Source organism: Dipodomys merriami, unplaced genomic scaffold (assembly GCF_024711535.1).
Source record: "Dipodomys merriami isolate MVZ:Mamm:240054 unplaced genomic scaffold, mDipMer1.0.p SCAF_26, whole genome shotgun sequence".
Lineage (NCBI taxonomy): Eukaryota > Metazoa > Chordata > Mammalia > Rodentia > Heteromyidae > Dipodomys > Dipodomys merriami.
Genome location: NW_027204048.1, coordinates 23,034,668 through 23,053,613, shown reverse-complemented (window position 1 = coordinate 23,053,613; position 18,946 = coordinate 23,034,668). Strand labels below are relative to the sequence as shown.

The 18,946-nt window shown below is 56.2% G+C and overlaps 1 protein-coding gene across 3 annotated transcripts in view; it reads left to right on the top strand.

The window, feature by feature from the left end:
• The first annotated feature begins 12,234 nt into the window (after window positions 1–12,234).
• Prxl2c (peroxiredoxin like 2C) overlaps window positions 12,235–18,946 on the top strand; it is a 45,622-nt gene continuing 38,910 nt past the window's right edge. The window contains exons 1-4 of one of the 3 annotated variants that reach the window (XM_070035842.1): window positions 12,235–12,524; window positions 13,808–13,876; window positions 15,936–15,989; window positions 16,143–16,248. In XM_070035842.1, coding sequence (XP_069891943.1) covers window positions 12,342–12,524; window positions 13,808–13,876; window positions 15,936–15,989; window positions 16,143–16,248 — 412 coding nt within the window. In that variant the 5' untranslated portion in view covers window positions 12,235–12,341. The remainder of the gene's footprint in view (window positions 12,525–13,807; window positions 13,877–15,935; window positions 15,990–16,142; window positions 16,249–18,946) is intronic. The other 2 variants (XM_070035843.1, XM_070035841.1) reach the window with 2 other exon arrangements.

Here is an 18,946-nt window from a genome sequence, read left to right as displayed (position 1 = left end):
GTACAGAATCAAGTACTCTAACATGTATTTTAAACCACAAAGGTTTATGTTCACCCTAACATGTACCCCAAACCTACCCCAAATGCATGCCCTAACATGTACCCTAATGTACCTTAAACCCAAACACTATCTTAACATGTTCCCTAACATGGACCCCACCATACACCCTAACTCTGAACCCATACTCACATCTTAACATGTGCCTTATCCCACACTCATACTCATACCCTAAGACATACCCTAAGCCACTCAGCAATCATGGCCTCACCCTAAACCAGCTGCTAACCCAAATCCATAACTGTTTGACTAACACTTTCTACAACTCCCCAAACCTACATTAATCCTTTACTAACAAATTACCTAATCCTCACTTGTTCGATACCCACTCTGAAGACTGCTCCATAACATATCCAATATCCTAACCCATCCCACAAAGTTCTTCCTTGCACGTTCCCAAACTAACTCTGAACCTAACTTTAACATGTATTTTAACCCTAACAGATTTCACAATAGCACTCTAATACATTACACATACTCTAGACCCTAACACATATGGTTAAAAATAGCCTAACACATACTCTGTAAACCATACATGTAACCTTACATGTACCCTGAATGTACCCTAGAATTCTCTAACCCCGACCTTAACATATACCCTAACATGTACTCTAACAAGCACTCTAAAAAACTGTAACCCTAACACACATCCAAACATATACTCTAATACAAGCTCTAAACACTTACATGTATCCTACAAGTACTCTAACATGTACTTCAAGTATTACATGTACCCTGAAGTGTGTACAACACAGGTAACCTTACATATACCCCAAATGTTTAAGTACCCAAACATGTACTCTATAAACCTAACCTTAGCCTGACCCATTCCATAATCCAAATGTTAATCCCTTCCATAACTCCTAACTTCACCAGATCCCTAACCCATTCTCTAACTAATCCATTATCATATGGTAACATTGACCCTAACACTAACTTAGCTCTTCATACAAACCTGCTCTGTTTGGCTAATTGAAAACCCAGCACCTGATCTAACCTAGTTCTGATCCATAACAAAAAATTCTAACTTCCACCCTGAGTAGCCCTAAAACACCCAAACTTAACCCTGCCCTTAGCATCAACAACCCTACACCTATAACCAATTCCTCAACAATTCTTTCATAACCTTATGCCTCTCATAGCTTTGGGAAGTTGGTCAAAGCTCCTGAATGTGTTAGGTACACACTTTGTGAATGGATTTGAATTAGCTCACAGCATAGGACAGAGGGCAGGGTTGGGACTTAGAGTCATCAAAGTTGTTCTGACAAGTAACAACTTACAAGCAGGAATGAGTAGGCCTCCCTTCCTCACAAATGCCTTCACCCCTTCTCCAGGTAACATAAGCACAGATGAAAGCACGGTAGAGATGAGGATGCAGACCTAAGTTGGGTCTCAGCCTGCCAAAGCATACATTGAGTTGTAGAGCAAGATTCTACATGCATAATTCAAAGTGTGCAAACTATCCCCAGCTTCTCCTGACACTCAGTACATTTTCTCCTCAAAGTGCCTACAGGCAGAGGCAGGCAACCAGCAACAAAGGATAGGCATCCAGGAGCCCTGTCACAGACAAGGGGGACCTGGTATGTCTGACAAGGAAAAGAAAAAGGCTAGGTTATGCCTTCTGCTTCCCTCAAAAAATCCTTATCAGAATGTGGACATGACTCCAGTCTACAGAAACTGACTGGCTTCTAATGCATAAAATGGAGAGCTTAGTGTTGAGATGTTGCCCTAGCCTGTGAAGAGCCCTGAACATAGTATCACCAGAATTCAACAAAGCAAACTGAAATACCTTGGAATGCCTGACAAAATGTCTGTAAGGTGTATGTAATGAAAACAAACGTGTCACACATCCTCTCACCCCCTAACCACCATACCTTATGCAGGACATAGCTGAAAGCTCAGTAAAGACTTGGTGCCAAGGGTACATGCCTGGGATGAGCCTAATGTGGTCCAATTTGTTCTGACAGGTATCAACTTACCAAGCAGGAAGGGAGAGGCTTCACCTCGTTCTCCAGGCCCAAGTGTAGACATGAAAGTATAGATGAAAACTTGATGCAGACTCCGAGAAATGCCAGCGGCAAGAGCAAGTTCTGATGGGATCCGATCCGTCCAGACCATCCCACATTAGTCTATACACCATGAAACTATATTCGTGATTCCAAGCTTCCAGGATCTCCCCATTTTATCCTGACACTCTGCGTGTTTTCTTCTCAAAATGCCTATAGTCAGAGGAAGACAACATGCATCAAAGTCTGAAAATCATGGAAAACAGCTCCGGACGCCTGGCTCAGGGCCTAAACACCGAAGTCACCTCAGGAAGTGCTCAAATGACACACCGGGAGAGGCAGACCGCACTTCACACCCTTCCACAGACACCCGCACCCAGGCCTGGGCCTAGACAGCTCCGGACGCCTGGCTCAGGGCCTGGGCCCACCGTAGTCACCTCAGGAAGGACACAAATGACACACCCGGAGAGGCAGGCCGCACTGCTCCACCCTGTGCCCCACCAGCACCACCCCAGGCCCCGTCCGCACCTGGCCGGAGGCCGCTCGTCCTCGCTCAGCTCGGCTCGTCCTCCGCAGCCGCCTCACGGTCCGCTCAGCTCCGCTCGTCCTCCGCAGCCGCCTCACGGTCCGCTCAGCTCCGCTCGTCCTCCGCAGCCGCCTCACGGTCCGCTCAGGCCCCGCGTCCCGCCTTCTCCACAGACAAGCTGACCGCGCAGAGCCCGCGTCCTCCAGGCGCTTCCCCCGTAGAAAAGCTGCTGGCGCCTGACAGGACCGGGTCGAAAGCCCAGCCCGCCACAAGACCACAGCGCGCCCGCCCAGCTCCGCAGGCCCGCACGCCACCGCGCGCGCTCGGAGGAAGGAGCTGCCCGCGGGTCTGCCGCCTCAGAAAGAACCGGCCCAGACTAGTCCAGCCCTCCGGCCCGCCCCCGCCCCGCTCACTTCCTCTCTCCTGCCCCGCCCCTCACGCGCTCTGCCCCACAAGCCCCGCCCATACCCTGCTCACTCCCAATCTAGTTCTGCCCTTCCCATGTTCTGTCCCCCGAAGTCCCGCCCCTGGACCACTCACTTCCTCTCTCTAGCCCCGCCCCTCCCCCCTCCCACACAAGCTCCGCCCCACTCCCCACAGGCCCCGCCCTGCTCCGGCAAAGCGCCGCTGGCTCCGCCCAGCTCCCCACAGGCCCCGCCCTGGTCTGGCAGAGCCCCGCAGGCCCCGCCCTGCTCCTGCAAAGCGCCGCTGGCTCCGTCCAGCTCCCCACAGGCCCCGCCCTGGTCTGGCAGAGCCCCGCAGGCCCCGCCCTGCTCCTGCAAAGCGCCGCTGGCTCGGCCCCGCCCCCCACAGGCCCCGCCCTGGTCTGGCAGAGCCCCGCAGGCCCCGCCCTGCTCCCCCGCAAAGCGCCGCTGGCTCCGCCCCACTCCCCACAGGCCCCGCCCTGCTCCTGGCCCCGCCCTGCTCCCCCGCAAAGCGCCGCTGGCTCCGCCCCCTCCCCACAGGCCCCGCCCTGCTCCTGGCCCCGCCCTGCTCCTGCAAAGCGCCGCTGGCTCCGCCCCCTCCCCACAGGCCCCGCCCTGCTCCTGGCCCCGCCCTGCTCCCCCGCAAAGCGCCGCTGGCTCCGCCCCCTCCCCACAGGCCCCGCCCTGCTCCTGGCCCCGCCCTGCTCCTGCAAAGCGCCGCTGGCTCCGCCCCCTCCCCACAGGCCCCGCCTGGTCCGGCAAAGCCCCGCAGGCCCCGCCCTGCTCCTGCAAAGCTCCGCAGGCCCCGCCCTGCTCTGGGCCCCGCCCTGGTCCTGCACAGCCGGAAGACCCCGCCCCGCTCCGCAGGCCCCGCCCTGGTCCCCGCAGAGGCCCCGCCCACCCTGCGCCGAGAGGCGACCCAGCAGCAGGCAGCCGACCAATGGTGGCGGGCCAGCGCTGCAGGGTGCTCTGGTGGTGGTCATGGGAGTCCGCAGCGCAGCCGTGGGGTCCGCGGCCAATCTCGGAGGAGGAGTGGCAGAGGGGGAGGAGGCGGGGTTACAGCCAGCGCCCGTGGGCGGGGCCAGCAGGGTGGGCTGCGGGGCGGGGCCGGGATTTCCCGCCAAGGTGGTGGTGCTTGTGAGGCTTGGAGGCGCAGGGTGTGGCACGCGGGCAGGGCCTGGATTTCCTGTGGGGCGGGGCCGGGGAGGGGAGGGGCTGAGGGGCGGGGCCGCGGGGCGGGGCTTGCGGAGAGGGGCGGGGCTAGGAGTTCCCGGGCGCGGTGGCCGGGGCAGTGCAGCGGCAGTGGCGGGAAGTCAGAGGCGCCAGGGCCCACGGGCGGAGCGCTGGACCGGCCAGCACCGCCTGCTTTCGAGACTCTACAGGAAAAAAGAAAAGAAAAGCACAAATAAGTCCCGAACCCGTGTGATCCGACCCCGTACTGGAGCTCAGCACACCCATGGGGGGGGGGGGGAGTCCGCGTCAGTGCAGGGGTGAGGGGAGGGGTACTGGGGTCAGGAGGAGGGCTCAGGTGGAGGAGGGCTCAGATGGAGGAGGGATCAGGTGGAGGGAGGTCAGATGGAGGAGGGTCAGATGGAGGAGGGATCAGGTGGAGGGAGGTCAGGTGGAGGAGGGATCAGGTGGAGGGAGGTCAGGTGGAGGGAGGTCAGGTGGAGGAGGGATCAGATGGAGGAGGGTCAGATGGAGGAGGGATCAGGTGGAGGGAGGTCAGGTGGAGGAGGGATCAGGTGGAGGGAGGTCAGGTGGAGGAGGGTCAGATGGAGGAGGGATCAGGTGGAGGGAGGTCAGGTGGAGGGAGGTCAGGTGGAGGAGGGTCAGATGGAGGAGGGATCAGGTGGAGGGAGGTCAGGTGGAGGAGGGATCAGGTGGAGGGAGGTCAGGTGGAGGGAGGTCAGGTGGAGGAGGGTCAGATGGAGGAGGGATCAGGTGGAGGGAGGTCAGGTGGAGGGAGGTCAGGTGGAGGAGGGTCAGATGGAGGAGGGATCAGGTGGAGGAGGGATCAGGTGGAGGAGGGATCAGGTGGAGGGAGGTCAGGTGGAGGGAGGTCAGGTGGAGGAGGGATCAGGTGGAGGGAGGTCAGGTGGAGGAGAGATCAGGTGGAGGGATCAGGTGGAGGGAGGTCAGGTGGAGGAGGGTCAGGTGGAGGAGGGATCAGGTGGAGGGAGGTCAGGTGGAGGAGGGATCAGGTAGAGGGATCAGGTGGAGGGAGGTCAGTTGGAGGAGAGATCAGGTGGAGGAGGGCTCAGGTGGAGGGGTCAGGAGGAGGGGTCAGGAGGAGGGGTCAGGAGATAGGGGTCAGGTGGACAGAGGATGGTAGAAGAGGGCAGGATCCCCTCCTCTGAGCCCAGGGGCATTTAGGGACAGGGATGAGTGGCCGTGGTGTGGTCAGAACTTGAAGACAAGGGACGGGGCAGGGGCTGAGATTAAAGGCGGCAGCAGAGATGCCTCCTAGACTTAGGGGTCAGGGTCTCCTGGGGTTCAGGTCTCCTAGACCTGAGGGTCAAGGTCTCCTGGGGTCAGGGTCTCCTAGAGGACAGGCTCTCCTGGGGGACAGAGTCTCCTAGGCCTGGGGTCAGGGTCTCCTGGAGGTCAAGGTCTTTCTGGGGTTTCATTAATGTTCCTGGGTCATCTTCAGAGGCCTGAGGTCTGGAGTCAGTGTCTGCCCAAAGAGCAGCAGAGGCTGAGAGTGGGTACAGCAGGTGGCTGGCATGTGGCATGTGCTGGGAACCCAACCCTGTGCCTCAGGCTGCCCAGGATTCCTCCCAGGTGACAGCTGCTGGGTATGTGGGGGGGAGGTGCTAAGTGTCCCCATGGAGGGTCTGACTGCTGAGTGTCCCCACAGTGAGCCTGCATGCTGAGTGTCCCTGTGGTGGCTGAGTGCTGAGCGTCCCCACAATGAGCCTGCATGCTGAGTGTCCCCGTGGTGGCTGAGTGCTGAGCGTCCCCACAGTGAGCCTGCATGCTGAGTGTCCCCACAGTGAGCCTGAGTGCTGAGTGTCCCCACAGTGAGCCTGAGTGCTGAGTGTCCCTGTGGTGGCTGAGTGTCCCCACGGCAGAGGGTGCAGTGAACACTGATTCCCACCAGAGGGCGCTCTGGGTGTGTGCACTGTCCTTCTCAGGACCAGAGGGTGCAGTGAACACTGATTCCCACCAGAGGGCGCTCTGGGTGTGTGCACTGTCCTTCTCAGGACCAGAGGGTGCAGTGAACACTGATTCCCACCAGAGGGCGCTCTGGGTGTGTGTACCATCCTTCTCAGGACCAGAGGGTGCAGTGAACACTGATTTCCACAAGAGGGCGCTCTGGGTGTGTGCACTGTCCTTCTCAGGACCAGAGGGTGCAGTGAACACTGATTCCCACCAGAGGGCGCTCTGGGTGTGTGCACCGTCCTTCTCAGGACCAGAGGGTGCAGTGAACACTGATTCCCACCAGAGGGCGCTCTGGGTGTGTGCACTGTCCTCTTCTCAGGTCCAGAGGGTGCAGTGACCACTGATTCTCACCACATGGTGCTCTAGGTGTGCACATCATCCTCCTAGGACCCCAGGGCCTCCCACTAGCCCCTCCCCTGAACCCCTCACTTCTGCTCCCTTGCCACACCCCTCCTGTGCTCTGCTTTTCCACAAGCCCCGCCCTTGGACCGCTCACTTCCGAGCTCTTGCCCCTCCCTTCTCGTGCTCTGCTCCCCCACCAGCCCCCACATTGATCTGCTCTCTTTTGCACATTTGCCCCATCCCTCTCAAGCTTTGACCCTCCACAAGTTCTGCCTCACTTCCAAGCTCTTGCCCCTCCCCTCTAGTGCTCTGCCAGTCCACAAGCCCCGCCCCTGGGCCGCTCACTTCTGGGCTCTTGCACACCTTTCTCATGCTCTGCTCCGCCCACAAAACCTGAGGGTGCAGTGAGCACTGATTCTGGCCAGAGGGCGCTCTAAGTGTGCACACTGTGCTCCTCTTCTCCAGGCCAGGGGTGCAGTGACCACTGATTCCCACCGGATGGTGCCCTAGGGGTGCATACTGTCCTCCTCAGGACCCCAGGTCCTCCCACAAGCCCCACCCCTTCACTGCTCACTTCCTCACTCTTGCTCCACCCCTCCTGTGCTCTGCTCTTCCACAAGCCCCACCCCTGCACCTCTCACTTCTTGCTCTGCTCCGCCCACAAAACCAGAGGGTGCAGTGAGCACTGATTCCCGCCAGAGGGTACTCTAGGCATGCTCACCGTCCTCCTTTCCTCAAGACCAAGGGGTGCAGTGACCACTCATCCCCACCAGATGGTGCTCTAGCTGTGTGCACTGTCCTCTTCTTCTCAGGTCCAGGGGGTGCAGTGACCACTCATCACCACCAGATGGTGCTCTAGCCGTGTACATGATCCTTCTCGTCTCAGGACCTGAGGGGTGCAGTGACTGCTCATTCCCACCAGATGGTGCTCTAAGTGTGTGCACTGTCTTCTTCTCAGGTCCAGGAGGTGCAGTGACCACTCATTACCACCAGATGGTGCTCTAAGTGTATGCACCGACCTCTTCTTCTCTGGTCCAGGGAATGCAGTGACCACTGCTTCCCACCAGATGGTGCTCTAGGCCTGCACATGATCTTCCTCATCTCAGGACCAGAGAGGTGCAGTGACCACTGCTTCCCACCAGATGGTGCTCTAGGTATGCACACTGTCCTCAGGACCCTTGGCCTCCCACAAGCCCCGCCCCTGGACCGCCCACTTCCCGCTCCTGCCCCACTCCTGCGGTGCTCCACTCCTCCTGCTAGCCTGTAGCTGCAGCTACTTCTGCCCAGGACACTGCAAAACTTGAAGCCCTGATGAAGTGTCCCAAAGCCTCAGTGCCAAAGACAGACCAGCCTCTGTTTGGTCCTGCTGCAAACTTTAGTGTCTGAAGCCCAGAGCAGTCTTGTCCCAGTGTTATAGATAAAAGAGTCCACCACTCAGACAGCCTCACGTAAAAAGGTGACTTTATTCAGGAAGTGGAGAGCTGACCGGCCAGGGATGCAGCACAGACTCAGGAGCTGAAACTGCAACCCTGAATGGCCCACAAGCTAGGGTTTTTAAAGGCAACATCCACGTGGTCCAGCCTGGCCACGCACAGGTGGCCAACAGGATGGTAACACCACATAAGGGTTGCATGTTTATGTCCATGGCCAGTGGGTTACAGTCCGACTCCTAGGAACTGTTTGAACTAACCTATCATTCTGGCTTGAATTGGCGGGCAAGTTTGGGGTCCCCACACAAAGTAGGTGGATATTCTTACTCTTGGGGTTTGTATATTCCGGAAACATAATGTCCTATGCCCCTGCATTCTTGAAGCTGGGGGCTGTTACAAAGACAGCTACAGGAGCTGTATTACAGAGATAGCTACAGGAGGATACACAATGTGCACACCAAGGCTCCCTTGAAGCAGGAGGCAATCGATCACCGGGTGGGATGCACAACGTTGCACAGCAGGCACTGTTCTAATTGGGCAGGGTATGACATAGGGCTGAAGTCCGTGTGAAATATGTTTTAAGGTCTCCCTTCATGGCCTCTCTTTGTTTTTAGTAAAGGGTCAACTTCTCGGCTTAGTTTTCCTCACACAGTCTGGAACCTTCACAGTCTAGGAGACCCTTCGTCCTACACCAGCTCTCAGTGAATTCTCATAGTATCAGCTTAGGCCCAGCACTCAGGGCCACCAGTGATCTGCCGGGTGCCAGGAAGGAGATGGGGGGCCCCATCAATAGGGAGGTCAAATATGGAGGTAGAGGCTGCCGGCAGAGGCAGGAACATTGTAATGGGTTGTGTTCCCAAAGTTCATGTATGGACGCTCTCATCACCCGGTACCTGTGAATGTGACCTTACATGGAAATGGACTCTTGGCAGGAGATCAACTCCAGTTCCTGCTGTTATTGTGCCCCTAAAAGGGGGGAAATTGGGTGTAGAAATGCACCCAGAGCCTGTCTTCTGTAGAGACCTCGCTCTCGGGTTTGGAAACTAATACCTACATGCCCTCATGGCTAGCATTTCTCTTACTTCCCCTGTGTTTCCATCACCAAGAAACTGTTTCAGGCTTCCTTCCTGACAGGAGAGTAGATGTGCCATCAGTAATATCTGGCCAGTGCGGCACGCTCCTCTGTCCCTCGGCGTGCCTCACTTTGATGTGACTGTGCTGGTGGCTGTTCTCACTAAACACTGGGCATGCATACTCAGCACTGCTTTCCAGCCTGGTACCCTAACTCCTGTTTAATCAGCAGGTACCTGGATGTTCCATTCTCTGTGAAAAGCAATGTTCTAGGAGGTGGAGCACATTAAAGAGATAGATCCCTCTGATAGAGATGCAAATAGAAGAGTCTATAAACACTTAGCTACAGCTTGAACTTCCTAATAATGAGCACCGTCCCTTAACTCTAATGAGGCTGAGTGTCTCTAAGGTTGCCTGTGGGTAGCTATCACTCTGAATTCTCTTTTCTAAGCACTATGCTAAATTCAAAGTTTAAGAAACAACTACATCTCCCGAGGCAAGTCCTTTTAGAGCTGAAGGGCCTGGATAATGCAACAATATACAACTTTTATGTAAGTCAATAAAAATCACTTAGTTCCACCCTCAAAAATGAAAAAAGAAACTAAGACCTAGAACGCACTGTGCCTTGTACCTCCAGAGGGAGGTACAAGAAGACACTGATTCCATGACACTGGATGCAGAGCTGTGACAAGCAGAACACATCACCCAATAGCATTAACAGTCTTGGTCATGCCGACCTGGTCAAGGTTATGTGTTTGTGAGGCAAGGTTGTTCTGCTCTGTGGCCTTGCTTGCATTGGTCGCAAAGCCTAAGCCCACAGGGCTCCCACCGCCGTCCTCCAGTGGAAGGCCATCACCGAGTGCTCCACAGGGGCGGCCTATGCACACTGTCGCAGAGGGTGTTTGCCCACGATGCGCTGACGGTCACGGCAGGAAGAGGACGGGAGCGGGCGCCACTCGGAGGCCGAGGCCCGCGGGCCGCGGTTCAAAGCCAGCGCGGGCCGCCCAGCTCCCCTCAACCTCCAGGCAGCCGGAAGCCGCGCGGAGGCTCCAGCGGTGGCGGCCCGCGAGGAGCGGAGCAGCGGAGCTCGGGGCCCAGGGCCGCCGCTGGCGGCCGGTCTAGGCCTCTTCCAGGGGGGCGTCGGGGTCTGGCTGAGCTCTCTCCGTCTTCACTCGGTGGGGGAATGAGCCGAACGCCGTCTCCTCGGGAGGCGGGCCGGGGTCCCGACTCCAGCCCGCCAGGCTGGCCAGCGGCCCCAGCGGTCAGAGCGGCCTCGGGCCGGGAGCCCGCAGCACGCAGGTCTCCCCTGCGCCGGGCTGGGGCCCCTTACTGAGCAACCCGGGCCGCGGCTTCCCCGGCCCCCCCCCCATGCTCGGAGCGGGGCGTGGCCGGAGCGGGGCGGGGCGAGCAGGGAGGGGGCGGGGCCAGGGGCGGGGCCAGGACGGGGCAGGGAGGGGCGGGGCCAGGGGCGGGGCCAGGACGGGGCAGGGAGGGGCGGGGCCAGGGGCGGGGCCAGGACGGGGCAGGGAGGGGCGGGGCCAGGGGCGGGGCCAGGACGGGGCAGGGAGGGGCGGGGCCGGGGCGGGCAGGAGGGCGGGGCGGAGCTCGGGGCGGGCAGGAGGGCGGGGCGGAGCTCGGGGCGGGGCGGAGCTCGGGGCGGGCAGGAGGGCGGGGCGGAGCTCGGGGCGGGGCGGAGCTCGGGGCGGGCAGGAGGGCGGGGCGGAGCTCGGGGCGGGCAGGAGGGCGGGGCGGAGCTCGGGGCGGGCAGGAGGGCGGGGCGGAGCTCGGGGCGGGGCGGAGCTCGGGGCGGGGCGGAGCTCGGGGCGGGGCGGAGCTCGGGGCGGGGCGGGCAGGAGGGCGGGGCGGAGCTCGGGGCGGGGCGGAGCTCGGGGCGGGGCGGAGCTCGGGGCGGGGCGGAGCTCGGGGCGGGCAGGAGGGCGGGGCGGAGCTCGGGGCGGGGCGGGCAGGAGGGCGGGGCGGAGCTCGGGGCGGGCAGGAGGGCGGGGCGGGCAGGAGGGCGGGGCGGAGCTCGGGGCGGGGCGGAGCTCGGGGCGGGGCGGAGCTCGGGGCGGGGCGGAGCTCGGGGCGGACAGGAGGGCGGGGCGGAGCTCGGGGCGGGCAGGAGGGCGGGGCGGGGCGGAGCTCGGGGCGGGCAGGAGGGCGGGGCGGAGCTCGGGGCGGGGCGGAGCTCGGGGCGGGGCGGAGCTCGGGGCGGGCAGGAGGGCGGGGCGGAGCTCGGGGCGGGGCGGAGCTCGGGGCGGGGCGGAGCTCGGGGCGGGGCGGAGCTCGGGGCGGGGCGGAGCTCGGGGCGGGCAGGAGGGCGGGGCGGAGCTCGGGGCGGGGCGGGTCCCGGGCCGGGCCCGGGCCCGAGTTGAGCTGGCGTGTGACCCGCAGGGCATGGCGAGCTACCGGGACTTGGAGAGGGCTTGCGTTTTCCACAAGACCCCCAATGGACTGCTCCCTCGTCCCATCCTGAACCGCTGCGCCCACCATCCCGTACGCAGGAGGACAACTGGGCAGAGATTCCCTGACCTCACCTCCGGGGGAACTGAGGGGGGGACGGAGGGGACGGAGGGGACGGGTGTCGGGAGCGGCCCCCTCCCGAGCGCGGGCCACAGCTGACTCGGCCCCACGAGCCCGCCCCCCTCTAGCTCAGGTCGGCTCTAGGTTCACAGCGCAGGCTCTGCCTGCAGGTCACGCTCCTCCCGCCCCGTTTCCACCCCCTCCTCCCCACCCGGCCCCACCCCTCTGGCCTGTTTTCTTCCTCTACCAGGCTCACAGCCCCCCATTCCGCCCGCCCCTTCACTAGGCTCGCCCTTCCCATTAGGCTCCGCCCCGTTCCCTCCAATCAGGCTCGCAGCCCCGCCCCTGAGGCCCGACCCCATTTACCTCCAATCAGGCTTCCAGCCCCGCCCCCGGATGCCCCGCCCCTGAGGCCCGACCCCATTTACCTCCAATCAGGCTTCCAGCCCCGCCCCCGGATGCCCCGCCCCTGAGGCCCGACCCCATTTATCTCCAATCAGGCTTCCAGCCCCGCCCCCGGATGCCCCGCCCCTGAGGCCCGACCCCATTTACCTCCAATCAGGCTTCCAGCCCCGCCCCCGGATGCCCCGCCCCTGAGGCCCGACCCCATTTACCTCCAATCAGGCTTCCAGCCCCGCCCCCGGATGCCCCGCCCCTCGAGGCCCCGCCGCTCCCCAGCTCGCGGCCAGCCGCCGCCGCCGCCGCCGCCGCCGCCGCCCGGCCTGGCCCAGGCGCCCGCGGTCCCCCCGGTGCGTGTAGGGAAGAAGCGGTCCTGGACGCTCAGCGACAGGCGGGGATGGCCGCTCCGATTACGCGGCAGGTCAGCGGCTGTGCGGCGACCCCAGCTCCAGCCGGCTCCGAGTGCGGGCAGCCCCTGGCGGACGCCGTGGCCGGGCTGCCGGTGCTGGACGCCGCCGGGGAGCCCAAACCGTTCGGCGCGCTGTTCCGGGAGCGCCGGGCCGTGGTGGTCTTTGTGCGGGTAAGTGTGGCCGCCGGACTCCCGGGGTGGGCCCGCACCCGCTGGCTGGGAACGAGGGGCGTCCGCGTCCCGGCTGCAGGTGGGCGAGGCGGGGGGAATGCCGGGGGCCGTGGGGGGGCGGGAGTGCCGGGGGCCGTGGGGGGGCGGGAGTGCCCGGATTGCTGGGGAGCGTGGGGGCGGGAGTGCCCGGATTGCCGGGGGCCGTGGGGGAGCGGAGTGCCCGGATTGCCGGGGAGCGTGGGGGGGCGGGAGTGCCCGGATTGCCGGGGAGCGTGGGGGGGCGGGAGTGCCCGGATTGCCGGGGGCCGTGGGGGGGCGGGAGTGCCCGGATTGCTGGGGAGCGTGGGGGCGGGAGTGCCCGGATTGCCGGGAGCCGTGGGGGAGCGGAGTGCCCGGATTGCTGGGGAGCGTGGGGGAGCGGAGTGCCCGGATTGCTGGGGAGCGTGGGGGGGGCGGGAGTGCCCGGATTGCTGGGGGCCGTGGGGGAGCGGAGTGCCCGGATTGCCGGGGGAGCGGAGTGCCCGGATTGCTGGGGGCCGTGGGGGGGCGGGAGTGCCCGGATTGCTGGGGGCCGTGGGGGGGCGGGAGTGCCCGGATTGCTGGGGAGCGTGGGGGGGCGGGAGTGCCCGGATTGCTGGGGGCCGTGGGGGGGCGGGAGTGCCCGGATTGCTGGGGGCCGTGGGGGGGCGGGAGTGCCCGGATTGCTGGGGAGCGTGGGGGAGCGGAGTGCCCGGATTGCTGGGGAGCGTGGGGGAGCGGAGTGCCCGGATTGCTGGGGGCCGTGGGGGGGCGGGAGTGCCCGGATTGCTGGGGGCCGTGGGGGAGCGGAGTGCCCGGATTGCTGGGGAGCGTGGGGGGGCGGGAGTGCCCGGATTGCTGGGGGCCGTGGGGGAGCGGGAGTGCCCGGATTGCTGGGGAGCGTGGGGGGGCGGGAGTGCCGAGATAGCAGGGACCCCCCGCCGCCGGGGTGGGGGGAGCGTGGCCCAGCGGTGGTCTTTCCCTCCAGGGCTTTGCCTCCTTCCTCCTTGGGGAGACTGGGAGGCCGGAGGCCTGCTTTCTATCAGTTATCACAAAGGGACCGCCACCAGACAGTGCTTCTGCACTGACGTCACCCTCCCACCTCACCTCTCCACTGACGTCACCCTCCCACCTCACCTCTGCACTGACGTCCCCCTTCTGTCGCTGTCGCTCCATGGCACCTCATTTTCGGGTCCTTTGGGTGTTGCTCAGCTTCGGGAGCATGGAATCTCGCTCACTTGCCCTTTGCTCTTGTTGGGTTTCAGCATTTCCTGTGTTACATCTGCAAAGAGTATGTGGAAGACCTGGCCAAAATCCCCAGGAGCTTCTTACAGGTCAGTTCTCTGAGGGGGGGGGGGAGGGGGAGAGGCAGTGATCTGTTCCTAGGCAACCTCATGAAGGTCACTGGTCATTTGTCAGCCCAGAGCGGTGAGGTGCACTGGGGCTGGGCACACACACCCCAGATTCCCCCCCTCCAGAACTGAGACACTGGTCAGCAATCCATTCCTGCCCTGATGATGTGTTGCCATCTGTTGTGAAAGTACTATAGTAATTAATACTTTTGATGTTACTTAGTTAACTGCCTGTTTGCAAATTTGTGCAATGCCACCAAACAAACACCCAAAACTTCCTTTTATTTTATGTTACTCTCCAGTTTTTTGTTTTTGTTTTGTGCAGGTACTGAGGCTTACATCAGGGCCTGGGCACTGTCCCTTAGCTTTTTTGCTTAAGGCTAGCACTCTACTACTTGAGTCACCCGTCCACTTCTGGCTTTTTCGGTGGTTTTTTTTTTTTTTAGGGTTTCATGGACTTTCCCTGCTAGGTTTACTTCAAAGCATGGTCTTCACATCTGAGACTCCAGAGTAAATAAGATTACAAACCTGAGTCTTTAGGGCAGGTGACTCCAAATAGTTTTTCATTATTAGAAAATAGTCATCGGTCTTAAAGATATCTTGCAGTAGATTCTGTCCCTAAGTGTTTTTCTTCTAGCAAAGAGAGCTTTGTTCAACCTCAGCAAAGGTTTCAAGTGAAGACATTGGGCAGCCTTTGTAAAACTTAATGTTACCATCATCAATTGGGATGTGAAAAAATAAAGTTGATTAACCCTACTTTTGTGGGATGTGTGTGTGTATGTGTGTGTGTGTGTGTGTGTACTGGTACTTGAACTCAAGAGCCTGGGGACTGTCCCTGGGCATTTTTGCTTAAGGCTAGGGTTCTACCACTTGAGCCATAACTCTACTTCTGAATTTTTTGCTTGTTAGAGATAAGAGTCTCAAGACTTTCCTGTTCTGGCTGGCTTCAAATTGAGTCCTCAGATCTCAGCTGTCTGAAGATAGTATTATAGGCCTGGGCCACTGTCACCCAGCCCCACTTTTGTAGTTTTTCTTTTGTATGTCTTTAGGGAAAGTGTAGTAAATTATTGACTAGCTTTTTAGAGAAAGAAATTTTGAGAGGGGATCTCATTATGTAGCCTAAACTGGCCTTGGTTTTGAGGTCCTCCTGCTCAAATTACAGGTATGTATCACTATACCTGGCTTAAAAAAAAAAATTTTTTTTTCTGAATGTCCGTTTTGTCTTTTTGTTTATGGGATAATGTTTTGATATATTTTAGCATTATAGAATTATAATGTTAAGCTACTACTTCATATATCTTTAACACTTATAATCTATTTTTTAGCAATTGAAAATATTCAGTATTACTTATGTCACCATGCTGTTGGCAGATTTCTAAAACTCTTCAAACTAAAACTTTTTTTATCCTTGGAGCAACATGTCCTATCTCCTTTCCCCCAGCCCCTTTCCCCTTTTCCCTCCCCCCACCCCCAACCACTGTTCTGTCACTTATGAAAGTTTGATTCCATATATAGTACGATTATGCAGTATTTGTCTTATTGTACCTGGCTTTGTCCATTTTTAGACTTTCATTCAAAATTGTTCCAATTATTTTTTAAAATTTTTAATCTCTTTACAGACTAATAGTTTGCATACTGTTTTCTCCTAAGCTATGAGATGTCTTTTTCACTCTCATTTCCTTTGTGTACACAAGTTTTTTAATTTGATGTAATCTTGCTTGTCTGTTTATGGTTTTGTTGCCTGTGTTTTAGGGATTATATCCAAGAAATCATCGCCAAAGCCAGTATCATCGAGCTGTTTCCCTGTTTTCTTCTAATTGTTTTACAGGTTTAGGTCTCAATGTTTACATATTATGATTCTTTCTGTGAAGTAAACATTTTAGCAAAAATTTCTGTGTAAGCAAACATTTCTCTATATGCTTTGAATCATATACTTTCACTGTTTTTTTCATTCTTCTAGAAACCTATATGTGACATTAGAATGAAACAAAAAAAGCTGGATTAGGAGAAGTAATATGTACATTCTCTTTTTCTCCTAAAGGAAGCAAATGTCACCCTTATAGTGATTGGACAGGCATCGTACCATCATATTGAGGTAAATATCTTGCAAATTGATGAGAAAATAGGTTGAATCTGTTTCAAATATAAAAATTGCATTATTTGAACCATTGGGTGGGTAAAGCTAGATTGTTTATTATTACTTTTTGATTAGCATTACTTTACTCATAACATTTCCCACTCTCTTCAGCCTTTCTGCAAACTGACTGGATATTCTCATGAAATCTATGTTGATCCTGAGAGAGAAATATATAAGAGATTGGGAATGAAAAGAGGGGAAGAAATTGCCTCCTCAGGTAAGACAGATAAAAGAAGCTAGTGTTGTTTTCTTCTTACATGTTTGCGTGTAAGTAGATTTATAAATCAGACTATGTTATTAAGGTCCAATAATTGATTCAGATATGCCACTAGGTATAATGATATGTTAGTCCCTTTCCTATTCTGTGACAGAACATCTGAGACTTAATGAGGAGAAAAGGTTCATTTTGGCTCGAGGGTTCAGCCCATGGTTAGTTGGCTTTATTGCTTTTGAGTCTGTGGCAAGGTATAGTGAGCATGTGGAGGGGAAGGGTTTTTCAGCTCTTGAGAGTCAAGAGGCGAAAAGACGGGCCAACGTCCCAATGTCTCCTTCAAATGCACTCTAAAGCCCTTTCTCCTGGAGGTTCCATCAGTACATAGGGTCTAAGCCTTCAACTCAAGCACCTTCTTGGGATATTTCCAAGCCACTGCAAATGACATGAGAAATTGAATACTATTGAATGGGAAAAAAGCAAGTTGCAAAGCATTGTTTTTTAGGGTGATTCCATTTTATGAAAACAAAATGTTGTAAACGTAAAAGTTTGTAGTCTGTGTGTGTATAATTAATGAAAAGGTTTTTAAAGATACTGCAGTATTAATTTAGGATGGAAGTGTGAAAATTGACCCTTCTTTTTTTAAGGGCCTCATATATGCTAGGCAGCAAACATTCTACCAGTGAGCCACACCCCTAGCCGTCATGCTTTCTATAACTATTGTATTTTTGTGATACTGAAGTTTGAACTTGAGGCTTTATGCAGCACAACAGGTGCTATTCTACTCGAGCTGTGTTCCCAATCCTATAATTACTTGAGTAAAAGTAAAAGTAATGCCAGGCGTCAGCAGCTCACACCTGTAACCCTAGCTACTCAGGAAGCTGGTATCTGAGGATCATAGTTTCAAGCCAGCTCAGGCAGAAAAGTCCCCCTGAAACTCTTACCACCAACTAACCACCAAAATACTGGACATGGCGCCGTGGCTTAAAATGGTAGAGTGCTAGCCTTGAGCAAAAGAGCGCCTAGGGCCTGAGTTCAAGCCCCATGACAGACAAAAATTATAATAATAATATTAAGCTCAAGGTGGGTGGCTCATGCCTAGCTACTGAGGATCATGGTTTGAAGCCAGCATGGATAGGATAGTCTGTGAGACTCTTTATATAGAACTGTGACTCGAGTGGTAGAGTGCTACCCTTGAGCAAAAGAAACTGAGGGACCGTAACCCAACTCTTGAGTTCAAGCCCCTGGGGCTTGAACACACACACACATAAACACAAACACACACATGATTCATATTTTCATACCTCATCACTGTGCCTTTTGATACTTTGTCCTTTAACTGAAGAACTCCTACTTAATCATTTCAAACCCAACCCAGAAACGCTTTTAGTTAGGTGCTCTTCAAGCAGGTGAAAGGAATAGTTTTCCCCTGTACTTGACTATGTATTGTGTAGCTGAGGAGCTTCATTCGTCTTAATATTGTCCACATTTCTTGTCCTTCTTACACTTTCTTGTGATCGATAGAGCTTTAGTTTATGTATGTTGTTTATGGCTGTTTTGTTTGGGAATCATTTGGTATCTGAAATGCCAAATAAGAGAGTTCAAACTCAGATGAATGATTCTCAGAAATATTATTGAGGTCTTGCCAGGTGCTGGTGGCTCACGCCTGTCATCTAGCTACTCAGGAGGCTGAGATCTGAGGGTCATGGTTCAAAGCCAGCCTGGGCAAAAAGTCTATGAGACTCTTATCTCCAATAAACCACCAGAAAACTGGAAGTGGTGCTGTGGCTCAAGTGGTAAAGCGCTTGCCTTGAGCTGAAGAGCTGAGGGACAGCGCCCAGGCCCAGAGTTCAAGCCCCACAACTGACAAAAAAAAAGAAAGAAAGAAAGAAAAAGAAATAATATTGAGGTCTTGTCTGTGACACCCACTATGTTGGATATTTTGGAAAGACTGATAAAAGACATGGCCCCTACCTTTCAGAGGCTTTTCTATAAGGGGTTGTGGCTAGTGATGGAGGGGGCTGGCAGATCAGGAGTGATGGGAAGTTTACTCCAGTTGGGTCAGTTTGAAAGGAGTTCGCTGGTGAAGGTGTAGAAGGCAGCATGGACAAGGCAGCATGGAAGAATGTGACTCTTTAGAAAAGTACAGGTCCCTGCTTGATTGAAATCTAGAAGCCAGTTGGGAAATTGGTGTGAGCCAAGAGATAGGTTTGGGCTGATTGACCCTGAATCTGGATGACATGCCAGAGTTTAGATTTATGCTGAAGTTAATGGGAGCAGTCATATGGTGAGACATTTATATATACAGTGTACTGAAAGACTGACCTTGGAAGAAAGCAGAGCCAGTGCTGTGTACAATCAGCTTGAAAGCCTTAGCTTGTACCTGAAGTAGAGATGGACCTGGTCTAGTTATGAAGTTGATTATCTCCTTTTGCTGATGTTTAAAACAAAGCAGCCTTTCTTAAAGTGATAATGAGCTATAATCAAGAGTTTTGTTTCTCCACTAGCCGAAGAAATTGTAACAGAACATATTAGAACCCTACTTTTTGTTATACTGTGATCATGTGCTGTTACAGAGTCCCACATATGTAAGTTCTGTTGATCATTTAGCACTTTAGATAGAAACTGTGAATTTCTCTTCTTCAGTAACACTTCATTCATTGCCAAATAAAGATATGCAAAGAAAACCAAAAACATGCTTGTA